General features: G+C 32.3%; 2 protein-coding genes across 3 annotated transcripts; one reads left to right on the top strand and one right to left on the bottom strand.

Annotated features, from left to right (window-relative positions):
• The first annotated feature begins 1,585 nt into the window (after positions 1-1,585).
• MICAL-like (protein) lies at positions 1,586-11,966 on the top strand. 2 transcript variants are annotated; one of them, XM_076113533.1, is made up of 14 exons: positions 1,586-1,958; positions 2,065-2,249; positions 2,831-2,895; positions 3,037-3,385; positions 3,826-4,481; positions 4,563-4,690; positions 5,453-5,533; positions 5,783-5,987; positions 6,259-6,403; positions 6,757-6,927; positions 7,298-7,412; positions 8,563-8,662; positions 8,930-9,068; positions 9,325-11,966. In XM_076113533.1, exons 1-14 carry the CDS (start codon positions 1,807-1,809, stop codon positions 9,528-9,530), a joined length of 2,697 nt encoding a protein of 898 aa, XP_075969648.1. In that variant the 5' UTR covers positions 1,586-1,806; the 3' UTR covers positions 9,531-11,966. The 2 variants fall into 2 exon arrangements, with proteins under 2 accessions (XP_075969648.1, XP_075969647.1); XM_076113532.1 differs by having other exon boundaries at positions 6,757-6,933.
• Positions 11,967-12,856: 890 nt separating this feature from the next.
• LOC142972426 (uncharacterized) lies at positions 12,857-15,556 on the bottom strand. Its single transcript, XM_076113534.1, has 3 exons — positions 15,235-15,556; positions 14,665-14,959; positions 12,857-14,239 (listed from the first exon to the last, which is right to left on the bottom strand). The coding sequence occupies exons 1-3, from the start codon at positions 15,331-15,333 to the stop codon at positions 13,218-13,220; spliced, it is 1,416 nt and encodes a 471-aa protein (XP_075969649.1). The 5' UTR covers positions 15,334-15,556; the 3' UTR covers positions 12,857-13,217.
• Between the last annotated feature and the right edge of the window lie 176 nt (positions 15,557-15,732).

Here is a 15,732-nt window from a genome sequence, read left to right as displayed (position 1 = left end):
TGTCCTGGGTGGAATTCGAACCCATCACACGCGGCGCCACGGTTGTTGCGGCGAGGTGACCGCTTAAACCACTGCGCCAAACGATTCGAAAAATAAAGGACAATTTTACAAAAGTCATAGAACTACTTGCGCGTTTTTGCGTAGATAAGCACTTACCTTCCTAGCTACTTTCGTCAGACCTATAATTATATTAATAACTAAAAACATATTATCATATAAGATAGGTATTATCTATTAAAACCTAATGAAGCGATTACTAACACATAATTAGTCTAAAAAAATGTGATTGCTTCCGTTGTGCCCCATCTATTTACCTGGATTATTTTTTAAGAGGGAAAAGCGAGTAGTCCCTACATAAACGTACATACATTATATCACGCCTGCTATATGCGAATGTTTAGGAAATATTATACGACTCACACACATGTTTCGCCATTAACAATGTTATTCCCAGGTACTAGGGGGCGACCTATAGCCAGTTACCAGACTCCGGGCTACGATTGACAAAATATTCTAATATAAATTAAAAAAGATCAACAGTAGATACTTTGCCGGAAATCGAACCTGAGCCCTCATGATCTGTAGTCGATTACACTACCGACTGCGCCCACGGGGCAATCAATGTAAAATAGATAGGTACCTTTGCACCTATAATTAAATAGCTTGCACAAGATCATCTGATTTCAAACTAATAAGAGCTTGTACTATAGTAACAATTTAAGACAACTAATGAACAAACTACAAATACTTCTAAATACATAATATATAATAAAAGATATTAATGCTCTTCACACATATATTTTATTTGTCCTGAGTGGGATACGATTCACACGCGGCATTGCGACCACGTTAACCACTGCGCCAAACGTGCGGTAGGTAAACATGCTGAATTCTATTACTTATTGCCCGGAGTTTTTAATGTGCCCTGTATGTAGCAACAGGCTCTCTATTACATGAGACTAACATTGTATTTTTTTAAATATCAGCGCAAATCATATACCTCTGCCTCCACCAATAACCGTAATTTCATAAAGTATATGTATATATCATCGCTAAAAAGACTCGTATTCAAACAAACCGGTATCTAGTTTAAAAAATAAAATGACATTTCCGTGCTACAGATAAAATATTTCTTGTTTGCCATTCTGACATTTCAGGCATAATGATGTAACACTTAATCAATTAATCGATTAACTATACCAATATAATTTAATCGAGTACATTTTATAAAATACTTTTTACGATAGTACTTCCAACACTCTTCGTTAGCTTTGATTGAATATCATCAAAAATGTATTCATGAGTAAAAGGCTAATAGCTTACAGCTTATATTATATTATAACTAATTCAAAATATTTGACCTAAGCATATTATTATTATAACAATATTATAATAATTGGTAAAGTTGTAATTTTTATATACTTACCATGATTAATATATCCTCACATAAAATTAATTCATTCTGAAAATGATATTTATAAAGAATGCCTTTCTTACCAAAATCAATATCGCTTTAGTTATACAATATTTACTCGATTTGAGAATAAGAGCTCCGAGCCCATCCTTATTAAATGCCAAATTGCCAACTAACCACTAACTCGTAATGAATATTATTCTAATAGAAATTCTTATTGGTTGACTACAGTTTAATGATAATTTAGTAGCTGACAAAATTTAAACTGCGCTCTGTGCAGAAAAAAGTTTTATAATGGCGAATTTTTATTTTAAGTGATAATATTCTCTAAAATGAGTCATAAATAATGAACGTTTGGAATTGAAAGTTCTTGCACTTAAAAAGTTTATAAAATGTCTGAACGTAAAGGTACTAAAGCTCTAGAATTATGGTGCAAGCGCTTAGTGAGGGACTGTCCTGAAGTGCATATAGATAATATGACAACATCATGGAGAGATGGTATAGCATTCTGTGCTCTAGTCCATCACTTCAGGCCGGATCTGATGTAAGTTTATACAGTGTTTAAATAAATATATGTCTTTATAAGAACTTGTCTGTATTAGGGTAAAATTGTCACTTTTACATGAAAATGTTTTGTGATGTATTTACAGTGATATGTCTGAATTGAAACCTGAGAATATCTATGAGAACAATCTATTAGCATACAGTGTGGCTGAGAAGCACCTCGGAATACCTTCACTGTTGGACCCTGAGGATATGGTGGAGAATGATGTGCCTGACAGATTGTCTATATTAACATACTTGTCCCAGTTTTATCAACGCTTGGGCCATACAGGTGATTTTAGATTTATGTTTGTTCAATTTATACTTTTGCCTTAATTGAACAATCTATGTATTAATAGAAGAGAATATTTTATACATAGGGCATCATCAAAATATATTTATTTTCTAACATTTTTATGTTTACTAAATATTGTTTTTGGGTACTTCCTAGGAAGAAGAAGGTTTAACTTAAGACCTATGTTATTTTATAACAAAGTATGTAGCGAAGAAGGTATTACTTATTTTAGATTTATTCAAAACTTAAGTTCAACAAGATTGAAAAATAATTTCAGTACTAAGCAAGGTATCACAATTATAAATATCAAATAACTGCTTGTTTATAGGTATAGTTGCCTCCCTGGGATATAGTCATTTTTAATAACATCTGTAGTAATCATTAAAATTACTTTATGAGAAAAAAATAAACTGAATTCATTCATTTGTATAAGGTTTGATTTAGGACTAGCTCAACGTAGAATTTTCATTTCCTTCCTTCCTTTAGAATTGTAGTAGGTATGTTGTTGATGGTAGTGTGCATATTTACTTTTGGGTTAAAGACTTACAAAGTACTGTAATGTATAATTTTATTTCCAGTTAATACAAAAGTGAGTGAGAGTGAATCCAAGCTATCACCTCAAACATCAACGACGGAGTCATCTGTTAGTACCTACAAGTTTTGTTTGCTTTATAAATTATGTTCTCTCTGTGTAATGTTTGCATTTGCAGTGAAACTACTTTTATTTCTATTCTCAATACTTTCTGTCTGACACTTTAAACCTATCTTTAATACTACTTTGTAGGCACCAATAAGGTTTGGCAAAACTGGTCTAGACAAATGTGCAGCATGTGGCCTTCCTGTGTACCTTGCCCAGCGCCTACTTGTTTCACATAAACTGTATCACAGGAGATGTTTCCGTTGTTCTAAATGCTCTGGACATTTAAATCCTAAGAATTTTGAGATAGTCGAAGGATCTGAATTTACCTGTGATAGTTGTAAAAATGAAAAGACGTTGTCTAAGTATCTTAACAATAATGATCGTGATCAAATGGGCATGCTGGCATTTACCGATAACTTGCTTGAAACAAAAACAGTCTCGAATGAGGAGCCAGTTAGCCCTAAACACAAGTCAAGACCACAATCTATTTTAGGTGAGTGCTTTATTTTATTTATAATGTTATTAGCCAAATCAGTCTCATAAATAACAGAATATAAGCCATGAAATAAAATTATATCTTATCAAATTTGCAACTGTATTTTCCAATGCAGGTAGTGCTTATTATTATCAATGAAGTGCTAAAAATGGCATTAAATTTATGGCAATCAAAACATCCTGTTTCTGATTCTGTACTCTGCATCATGTTCTCATTTCATAATTCTCTGATTACTCCTCTCTGAAACTGAATGTGTTATCTTATTGCACCGTTAGACATGTCTTGTGTGTTACTAGTTGTTTGTAATGTTTGAAATATAATTACATTTTGTTTAATAAGAGAATCAGCAGAAAGCTTCTTGTTTGTATGTTTCTGTGTTGCATCACCTAATTATTGTATACTAATTATGGCAAAATTTACTAATTTCCTATTTATAGACAAAATAAACATGTTTGAGAAAAATATAGAAAAAGACACAAATAACGACCATAGAAACTCAAACCCCTCATTAAAAGACTACTCTCACAATAAACATGAAGAACTTCATAGCAATAATAGATCTCAAAGTGAAACAGACTCGAAACAAGTACTTATAAGTGTGGATACGAAAATGGAAAACGAAGAAGTATTTAGTAAGAACATTCCAGACAAAGTATACAAAAGTAATATTGAAAAGTTTAATTTCTTACAAACACAATTATGTGAAGAAACCAACAATGATAAGTGTTTAGAAAATGTAGAAGTAACAGAAACAAAAGACAAAGACTGTGTAAATAATATTGATAATAATGATATTAAAGCAGAAGAACAAATTGATATGAGTAACAGTGTACATACAGAGACTAGTAATGTAACAGACGACAGTAGAATAGCGAACAACACGTCGTCGACTGTGGAGCATCCTCCGTCCTTAGAGCCGTCAGTAGAGTTGCCAAATAATCAAGAAATAAGTATATGCGTTCCTCCTAGAAGGAAAAAACAGAATGCCATAGAAAAGGCTCTAGCATCTGCTAAGAAGAAAGAAGAGGAAACTAAAGCAGATTTGGTTGAATATCCAGATCATTTGAATCCGTTTTCAGATGACGAAGAGGAGGTACGTATCGCTAGCATAATAAATTGCTTTACACTAGACATCATTTTAAAATTATACTATAATCTTATTTTATGTTTTAAGGATGTTAAACCGCAATCATCAGCTAAAAAGGTGAGCACAAATCCGTTTGGAAGCAGTGACGAGGAAGACGATGATGTACCGCCGATACAGAAGCCGCCGCAGCCGCCTTCAACAGATGCCACACCTGTGTAAGTAATATATCTTGCAAATCTATTTAAATTATGCTAATTCCTGGTCTGAAGTCTCAAATAAAATTGATGATAGAAGTGCACAAATCGCACACTTTATTCATAAACGAAAGAAATATTCATGGGTCTTGTAAGAAACATTCGTATTCTTGCAAAACAAAATCAATTTACTTGCAGCAAAACATTAAGCGAATCGATCGTGTCGTGTGAACGCAAACATATTGAAGTAAGGCTATCTACAGTTCAATGTGTTTGAACTTGTGTAGTATCAATAAATTAGATCACGTTAAACATTCTGTGACGTGAACTGGCCAACCTTCAGATCACACAGAATGACGGCATTACATCACGTTCTGCTGAACAATATAACAAAAGAACAATAAATACAACAGTCTCTTTCATTATTCATTTTATTAAAGTTAATTTTCAACTGCGTATTACGAAAAATAGGTACCTACCTGTTTAAAAAAACTTTAATAAATGTTCTTATTTAAGAATATTTCGAAATAAAATTTGTAGCTGCTCCGAAAACAACATAATGCAAATTAGAATAACTAACGAAATGTCAGAACGTGTTCACAGGCTATCCTATATTATCAATCAAAATGATATTAATTTTTCTTATCTTGACTTACTATATCACGTTAGGAGTAAAATTGCTTTCTTTACAATCTGCTGAATGAGAAAGCGTATTGATTAACTTATGTACTCCAACATCATTACCAGCTATGGTATTTACAAAATTCAATTTGTGTTGTATAGGAAAAGACTAATAGCCGTGAATCCATTCTGGTCCGACGGGGAAGAGCCATCGTCGGATGATGAGGAAACACACAGTAAGAGGTAAATAAACATGACTCCTCAACATAACAAAATGTTACTTATGCTCTGCAAATTCCCCAAGGAAATATTGGTATTTTGTACATGTAATACTTCCGTAAATATTAATCAGACAAAAGAATCGGGGAACATTATTTCTTCATAATGGTAAAATGGTAAATCACAATAATTATAATGACTAGATAAACGATGCATACTTACATCTGTACTTCTATACTTAACTTAGGAATAATCACATGGTATATTTTACAGCTCGATGTATAGATCTTCAATGGCAACAAGTACACCGAATCTCCCAGGAAGCATGTCTAAGCGGAAAAAGGCGAAAGCGCCGCCGCCACCGCCAGTCATATCAATATCAGAGGCACCGAAACTCAACCAGCCGTCCACTTCTATGGACGACGTCGCAAGCATATCCTCGTTTAGTTCATACAACTCAACACTCAACTCTGATCAAGTAAGCTATCCAATGTTTTATGCGAATGCAGTCTTAAATTTCCGCCAATATTATAAAATAAAAAATAAATAAATTTAACCCATTAATGTCCCACTGCTGGGCAAGGGTCTCCTCCCGTAATGTCAATATTATATTTTTTTTATTCAGTTTCTAACTAGTCTTTGCCTTATTTCACATCAAATTTGCCTCAGTATTCACTAATAATGTTAAGAATTTCTTATACTTAACTAACTACGTGTATAAATAACTACGTTTCTTCGTTCTTTTCTAGAAATCAGTTGGAAAGGCTACCCCTATTCTTAAGAAACGACGACCAGCGCCTACTCCTCCTGATAGTCTTTCTACAGCATCGGTTGGAGGAGGTTCCTTAGAGAAGGGAATCAACACTTCAGGCACAAGAAGTATTATATCAGATGGTGAGCTCTAGTATAAGCTTCATAATAGTAACTTAGGGATATAATTTAAACGAAACATGATCGTGCGAAGGTTTTACCCACATTTCAATAGATATATTCTTACCCGCCTTCGTTCTCGAACTATTTCGTAAAGTACAGAGAAAGCGATGCGAACATAACGATATTATAATCATTCGTGGAAATTCGGATAGGTTGCGTGTATTGTAGAAGTAGCGCGATGAGTTTGGTCTAGAGCGCTTATAAGGACTGTGATTTTAGCAGAATTTCACGAAGACCGCGTGTAGAAATAACATCTTTTGGCAGATATTATTTTACGCCGTACACGTTAATCATCATAAAAAATGTACTTTTAGTGTGTCGCCGAACGAAAGGTCCAGCGCCAGGATTACCACTCCCGGAGCGTCGGGAAGTGAAGATGCAAATGTCTCCTGAAGAGTTGCAAGTACAACTAGACCTGCTGGAGACGCAGCAGCTCGGCCTCGAGCGGCAGGGAGTGCTCATCGAACGAATGATACGCGACAAGTGTGAGGGTAAACATGGTCACGCACATTTATATATTTTTACTAAGCACTCTCTTATCTTGTTCTATTATTTAACCGTTTTCAATGAAAACTTTAAGACCGCGTTCCTACTTTGTCGTAAAGTTAAACTTACAGTATAAACCACCAAAGTTGTATATTTAAATTAAGATTTTAATATAATATAGGACAAGGCAATTATCTGTAATTCATATGTTTTTTGTTTTGAGTATCAGATACAATCGGAACAGCTAGAAACGTTAAACGTCCGACAATAAATTAACCGTAACGACACAATGGGAACGCGATCTACCATCTATATTTTTCTTTACTGTAGTTGTTAAAGTATATCATGAATTAATTATACATGTTGCAGGCGATGAAGCGGAAACCGTGCCACAAGAAGAAGTGGAAGATTTAGTCATTCAACTGTGTGAACTAGTCAACGAGAAGAACGACTTGTTCAGAAAACAAACTGAGTTGATGTACATGTAAGTACTTATATTAACTTATTTATTACCGTGAATAATTAATTTTCATAATTTGTAATATTATTATAGCGGAAAATCTGCAGGAAAATTGTTTTACATATACAACATAATATGTGTAGGGTAAATAATAATAATTGTGGTTGAAAATCATGACGTTTTGTAACTTTTGCCATTATTGTAAATTGTAATTACCTTAACCGATAACAAACAAGCCTATAAATTTCCGTAGTGCGAAGATCTTACAATTGATTTGTGTTGTAAGTAGTTGGCTATCGATCTATTTACCTTATAAATCATCTACATATCTACTATCAACCCAGCTATTTTACATAAATGATGTTACTACAATGGTATTCAAAATGGTAAACAGGTCATTGTATCTAGTTGTAAATCAGAAAGATATTGATGATATAGAGATAAGTGAAGGTAAAAATGACAGATCTAATCTAACAGAATTCATTGAACCCGATGACGAATAGGTATATATTTAAGAGGACTATCTAACATGTCTATACTAATATAATAAAGCTGAAGAGAATGTTTGTTTGTTTGAACGCGCTAATCACAGGAACTACTGGACCAATTTGAAAAAAATCTTTCAGTGTTAAATAGCCCATTTACCGAAGAAGGCTATATATCATCACGCTATGACCAGTAGGAGCAGAGTACCAGTAAAAAATGTTACAGAAACGGGGAAAATTATGACCCATTCTGTCTTATGACGCAAGCGAAGTTGCGCGGGTCAGCTAGTAAAGTAAATAATAAAAGCTTCTAGCAAGACAGGCGTATTACAAACCCTTATATAGTATGTTAACTAGGTTGTATTTCCATATATGGCTTGATGGTTAGATTGGCTAGTTGCACCATCAGATGTATATTCATGAACGCAGTAAAAGTGCTTAGTGAATTGGAGTCTGTATAATAAAATAGCGTCAATCTATACCTTAGTGGGACTACTATTATGAGTAATATAAATAGTCAATGAGTTTGTTATTTAATTACCATAGTAAAAACTCTGCTTAGTTAGCAGTCAAAATGACCGTCAGTTGTCCAATAACATTTATTTATAGTTATATTCAAATTCAAGTAAAGGTTTTAATTAATTAAATCATGTTAACATATGTTGTAAATTATGTTTATTTTGTTTCAGTCGACGACAACAAAGACTAGAACAAGAGCAAGCTGATATTGAACATGAAATCCGTATTATACAATCCCGGCCCGCTGTCAATCGAATTGATGCTGATAAGGTAAACAATACAACATTATAAACTAGCATCTTACTCAAACTTTATTCGTAGCGCGATACTCTGTCGGTTCCGTCAAGCATCGAAAATTTGATATTTAAAATGTGCTGCCATAATAGTTCCTACGGCGCCCGTTAGAGGCGCTGATCTAGTTCTCATACAGAATTTTTCTATAGTTAGCCGGTTGTCGACACTCGATAGTGGTAGAGAATCGAACATTTGCACATTCTTTGTTAATATATTGACGTAAAATATCGTTTAATGTTTTAGGCCCGTGAAGAGCAACTGGTATTGCGTCTCGTAGAAATAGTGCGCATGCGTGATGAGCTCGTGCAACAAATAGACGCAGAGCGACGTCGCGAGCGACAAGAGGACCTCGCCATTGCTGCTTCAATCGCTAGTAAGAGAGGTAAGAAAATAATAAATTATATTTTGTTATTTCTGTATTTTTCAATTAATATTATATTAGGGAAAACCATTACCACTGTTGGTTTAAGAGCTTTTCCCTAAAAGTATAAATTACAATAGTGTCTGTATTTTGGCGTAGGAATTTGTTTGCGTCAGAATCATGACGATTAGATTTTCTGCAAATGAACCCAGTTTCTCGTGCACGGTGCAATACCGGTTCTAATGTTTTGTCTATATTTATACTTTTGTTGTTTCAGCTCAAAGAAATAGTGAATCTAATAGTTCGTCTATGAAATCAGTAGAAGTACTACCAACGCCTAAAAAAAACAAAGTAAAAGACAAAGTTAAAAAACAATTGAAGAAAGCCAAACATACATTAATTGCAAAGAAAAAGGAAGATTCAAGTGAACGCAAAGAAGAAAAAACTACGACAAAAACAGAGAAAGACAAAAAAGCTAAATAATGAATTTTGAATTCTGACACATAATTTTTTTTAATCCAATTTTTACCATATTTGGTACGAAAGTGAAACTTGTTTACGAATCTATTATAATTGCATACATGGTGCGCTTTGATGGCGTCATGAAAGTATGTACTTACAAGGAAGACTGAAACATTCCACTAATATATTATTATTTATTTAATGAGTGAACATTGTAATGATTATAATTTTTATTTCTATTAAAAATAATCTTGATTAGATACAAAATTATTTACAATTTCTACACTGGAATGTGAAAATTACGTGCCAGAATTAGAAACTTAGATAGTTGAGTATGTTTCTTTGTGCCAGCTGTTGTTGACTTTGCATCGTTTATAAAAAAGTTAAATTATTAGACACAGCACATTTGACATAATATTATTATTAGCACCAAAATATTTTTATAGGATTTCAAATTATATCTATTTATACAAGTGCCTAAAATGAATGTTTTTAAACTCTGAAAATATAGGAAAAATAAAACCTGGGTTGATTGATTAAGCTGTTCTTATGAGATAAATGAAAAACCAACCCAATAATTGTGGCTATTTAGTAGACAGCAACAGATGTTGAGCAGCAGATGTTCACAAACAAAAATACGTTTAAGTTTTGAAACTAATTTTAATATAGTTATATTTATAAAATAACCCTTGTGTAAATGCAAAAGATATTATTATATTTTATACAATATCGATTAAGTTTTATAATATTATTATATATATTTGCGTGTACTTAACTAACCTATTAACAAGCACCTAGTGATAACAACTAAAGTTGACAGTATTATAAATAACTCATTGATTTGGTAGCTTTATTATTTTATCAGATGTCTAAATATAAATTATACAAAGTGAGAATATCATTTATTATAGAGTGGAAAGATCATTTGTGACACTACTTCTTCAATAGTCTGCATTCTATAAAAGCCGGTTGCTTTGAAGTCGCGTCTATAGATCTTTCAACTATTTATTTAAAATCAATGATTGAAATAAAACATTATTTTATTATATTTATTTATATTAAAATAGACAGAAATACAAATCAAGTATTTGCATAGTTAGAGGCCCAAAAAATTCCTACGCGCACTGTGCGACCGTCACAAAAGATTTTGCCAGACCATTCGCTAAACTTTGATGTAGCATGAACATATTTGTAAACAATGTATAATATTATTATAGTTAATACATTTTGTGTCTCGACAAACATAAACATTACATTACAGACTTTTCCAAAGAATTATTATTCAACATATTGTATGGGCTGGATAAAACCGATAAAGAGCTTGTTTTTACAAATATCCTTCATAATATAATCAACGACTAAAACGGCCTATCTACGAAGATGATGTAACAATAATAATTTCATAACACGTCCCCTATGAAAATCTTTTACAATTATACTTACCCAGCTTTGATAAACTTAGCTCAAACTCGGTGTATTTTTATTTAATTGCTGCATCATATTTCCGTAATTAATTATTCCTGTTGTCTAATATACTTATACTATTTCGGAGTTCATTTAGTTTCGCATTTAAATTTTCCTTATTTCGAATTAATACTCACGCCATAATAATGTGATTTCTAAAAATATGGTTATTCTCATGCTACTTTAAAACCACGACATGAACACAATTTGCAAACAAACAAAACTAATTAATTGAAAATTGTACCTATCAATATTTTTTTGTAATTTATTCTATATCACTAAAATTTTGTTAACTGTAGTGTGATGATGTAAATGTATCTTTGTTCGTTAAGTTAATGGCTGTAGCAATATTATTATGTAGTCAATTAAAATACTCGTCTTCCGAATTATCAAATATGTATGTAGAATATAGATAAGAAGGTCGCAAGCTTAGGATGCATACAGCAATTTACAAATTACATTTAATTTTAAAATAAGAAGGTATATTTTTTAATATACCTACGCGAAATATCAAGCTTGCACGAAATCATTTATTCAGCAGCATTATATCTAGTTGGTGGTTAGTGCGTGTTATGAACCTAAAATAAATACTAATATTCCTTGAAATGTAGTGTTCAAAGGTGTTTGAGTTTAAGAGTTAATTTTGCAAAACATTCCATCATTTTTTATTTATTATAATATCCTCGAAAAGATTCGGTAACAAAGTAGATTTTTAGTATGATAAACTAGTCCTTTGCACCCTCTGTATAATAATGTTACATTAATTGTTGTAGTATTTCTATAATTATATTTAACAGGCCTATAGCAGATAGTAATTGACGAAATATATTTCAGTCCGATGGCTTACTATATTACAGATTTTACTAATCGCTATTTTAGTATGTTACTAACCTCACATATTTAAAATCTTTGACGACACAATAGGTACTACTGATTCTGATTTTAGTATAAGGGCACATTAAAATAGCACAAAAATAAAAGGCTATCTATTTATAACATTTTTTATTTGAACATGGTTATTCCTCTTTCACATTATTAAAAAAAATAAAATGCGAACCTCCATTTCATTGTAACATTTTACTTCTTTAACAAAGCTTTGATTTCACCAATTTTATTTTATTACCAATGCAAGTATTCTTGACTGTTCGATAAAAATAGATCAATGGATATACATACATTTGTAGTATGTACATGCTTATTTCATTATTTGAGCGTTATCTGGTTAACTATTTATACATGACTGGCAATTTTCTTGCAGGCTAAAAGTACCTATAAATGTTACATTATATATTTATTATTTTACAACAATCATATGACATCATACTACATAATTTTTTGAACTTGTCTTGTCACTTGCATACTTTCTTATCTGTTTTTCAGGAACATAATTTATTATGAAGGCATCATTATATAAAAATATCGTCGGCTGTTAAAAATAAGTACCAATAGGTGCAAATTAACTACTTTCCACAATTTCATATGTGTTACAACTTACAAACTGCATCTTACTAAGGTTTCCACCATAAATCTAGAGCCGGGGCTGCAAAAGCCCCCTCTTAAACTACTCTTACACAACACCTAAATCCCAGAACCAAAATCCTGGGTCCACTGTTGTAAGTTACTACTTAATTAACAGTTTTAACATTAATACATAACATTACTACAAAGAAATTGCAACAACATTATTGCATTATGATGTTACACACTGTTCTGCTCAAGACTGCTCTAAGAAACACTACAACACCACCACACTTATACAACAAAAACACATTCACACTTCCTTCCTTACACTTGACAACATGTTACAATTATAATATATTTGTTTAGTTCCCGATAATTCATTTCTGTATTTGTGGTGTACTTTAAAAATGTGATTGTTTGCAATGATTTATATAAATAATAAAATATATATTATATTCCACTCAACTGACATAGTAACTTACCTATATCATCAGAAAGCTATTTGATTAAGTAAACATTTTTATTGCAGCTATTTGAGTAGCACACTTGTAAAAATTATTGTAATAAAAGCTTTCCAATGACACACAGTGGTCATCTTATCAGGGAATAATCCCACATATCTTTTTCATTTCCAATATCATTGTACAATTTTACTATAATATTTATGTTGTAAATAATGTATCCTACTAACAAGCAATATTTTCCTATTATTAAGTAAAATAATAACCTAGAACAGAACAATTTCATTCTAATGTAATAAATACATTGATGTCATAATTGTCACTATAAATCATGTGCGTAATTATTGTCTATTTCAATGCGTAAATTACTCTGCTTTGTTTGGCCCAATCTTTCTCTTAGATCGTTAGGTTTCTGCTTTCTTGTTTTCAGTATATTACGCAAGTCGCTTTGAACACTCGAATTGCTTACACTGCTCTGTTTGATATCCAGTCTGGACCATACACTATTTGTATTTTTAATAGTGCTGCTCACTTTATGCACTCGGCTAGTAACATAGCTATCAGAGTCATCTGATGAATCATCACTAGAGTTGCTATTATCTACCGGAACAACTTTTTCTCCAAGGCGAGATTGTACATTATTCTTAGGTGTGTGTTTTGTAAGCTTCCTAAACTTGTCTGATAACAAAGTTTGCTTTCTTTGTGAATAATTATTTCGAGAATTTTCAATTTCAATTGACAATGGTGAATATCCATCTGAATTGACATCTTTGGAATATTGTAAAGCTTGTTTCTTCTTCTGTTTTGATTCTTCATCATCTGCATGCATCCTCATTCTTGGAGCTTTTGACTTTACTTTCCATTCTGAATCTGAACTGCTATCATCAGAATGCTTGTGTTTCAAATCATTTCTGCTCATATGTCTCTTACCAAGTCTACTAGCTAAATTTTTATTCTTAATTTTGATTACTTTTACAGGTTCTTCTTCCACATCATCTTCTTCATCATCTTCATTTTTGTAGAGAGGTTTATGAAACACTTCTTGATGATCATAAACACCCCATGACTTACATAAATCACCCCATGGATTTTTACTATTAGAGTCCATAGTTCGATCATAATATTCATCAATATTTTGTCTGGGCTTGTTTTTGACAACTTTTTTATCTCCATTTGTTGCAAACCTCATCAATATTAGATCCTTTTTTGGATGTGGCATGCCTTCTCTCCAGTTATGATCAGATTTTTCAGAAAGCATTTGTTTCAAGTTTTCATCTTTAATTTCTCTAGAATGAACTAACAATGCCAGTGCAGCAGAAATATGATCTTGACAGACAACATTACCTGAAAATAACAACATTGTAATGTTTAATACCTCACATTCATATCAGACATTGAGTAGGCAAATATGCAAAAACTTATAAGCATTTTTGGAAAAACAAATGACATGTTTGGCGTAGTGGATTGAGCGGTCACCTCGCCGCAACAACTGTTGCGCCGCGTGTGGTGGGTTCGAATCCTACCCGGGACAAATCTTTGTGTGATGAGCACGAGTATTTGTTCTGAGCCTGGTTGTCAATTTATCTATATAAGTATGTATTTAGAAGTATATAAGTATGTTTATCAGTTATTTGGTTACCATAGTACAAGCTCTGCTTAGTTTGGAATCAAATGACCGTGTGTGAGTTGTCCAACAATATTTATTTATGTTTTTTACATTTACATAATAATCCTTATATTCACTGTAACTTCATATTGTACATACTCACATGAAATATCATCTATCCATTCTAAGGACAATGGTTTGTAATCTTCTAAATATTGAAATATCTCCTTAGTTGAGAGTCCATCAACTCCACTCAAATTAAGTGCATCAAAGCGAAAATGTCTTTCATTCCCACTTTCTATACCAAAGTTGGAGTACAGTTCATCTATCTGTCTTTGGGTAATAATTTTATTCCCTGTTAGATTAAGACCAAATCTCTTGGCTCTTTCTTCTATTTTAAAGGCATCAACCTTTTCCAATTTTTCAATAATTATGCCCTTTTTATCAGCTCTATAAATCTGTAAACAAAATGAGAAATGATGATTAATATATGACTTGACTATAAATTATATTGAAGGACACCAATAATAACAAAATGAACACACAGAAGTTATAATATTCTACTCAAAGGCGATTAAACATCATGCATAAGTATAAATGCAACCATCCCCTTGACCTTCTTAGACGTCGTGTATTTTAATAAGATTTCCAAACCTTTTATTACGATTTACAACTTTAAACCATTATTTAGCATTAAGGATTCTTAACCCGTTAAGAGTCCAATATTACTCACAACTTCACAGTCGTTTTCAATAAATGAAATTGGTTCTTTTACATCATCAACAACCATTGCATTGTCGTCACTCATTTCTCCATCTTCCCTGTCCATCATTTCAGATTTTCTTTTCGCAAGATATCGCAATATATGGTTACAGTACAATAATTAGGTTTATTTTTCTGATTTAAGTATGGACACTTTAATAAACGTTTTAATTTGTGCTCATCAAATCAACACGAAACGAATGACAATAGATTATGACAGGACAGACAGACGCTAGTCCCTGACAGATGGGCATTTGACAGACTAGTGATTAGACTGCTTGGTAGTGATGTGACGCCTTTCATAGATACCTAGTTAATAACTGTCAATTCGTCTAAACAATTATGACCGAAAAAGTGAACGCGACGGTACCAATACCAATCAATTATTCTAAATACTGAAACCATCTGAAACGTAAAATATAAGGCACAAAGTGGTTATTTTATAAATTCAGAACGATATTGTTGTAAG

The sequence above is a fragment of the Anticarsia gemmatalis genome, chromosome 4 (genome assembly GCF_050436995.1).
Source record: "Anticarsia gemmatalis isolate Benzon Research Colony breed Stoneville strain chromosome 4, ilAntGemm2 primary, whole genome shotgun sequence".
Lineage (NCBI taxonomy): Eukaryota > Metazoa > Arthropoda > Insecta > Lepidoptera > Erebidae > Anticarsia > Anticarsia gemmatalis.
This window is presented reverse-complemented; position numbering and strand designations above follow the sequence as displayed.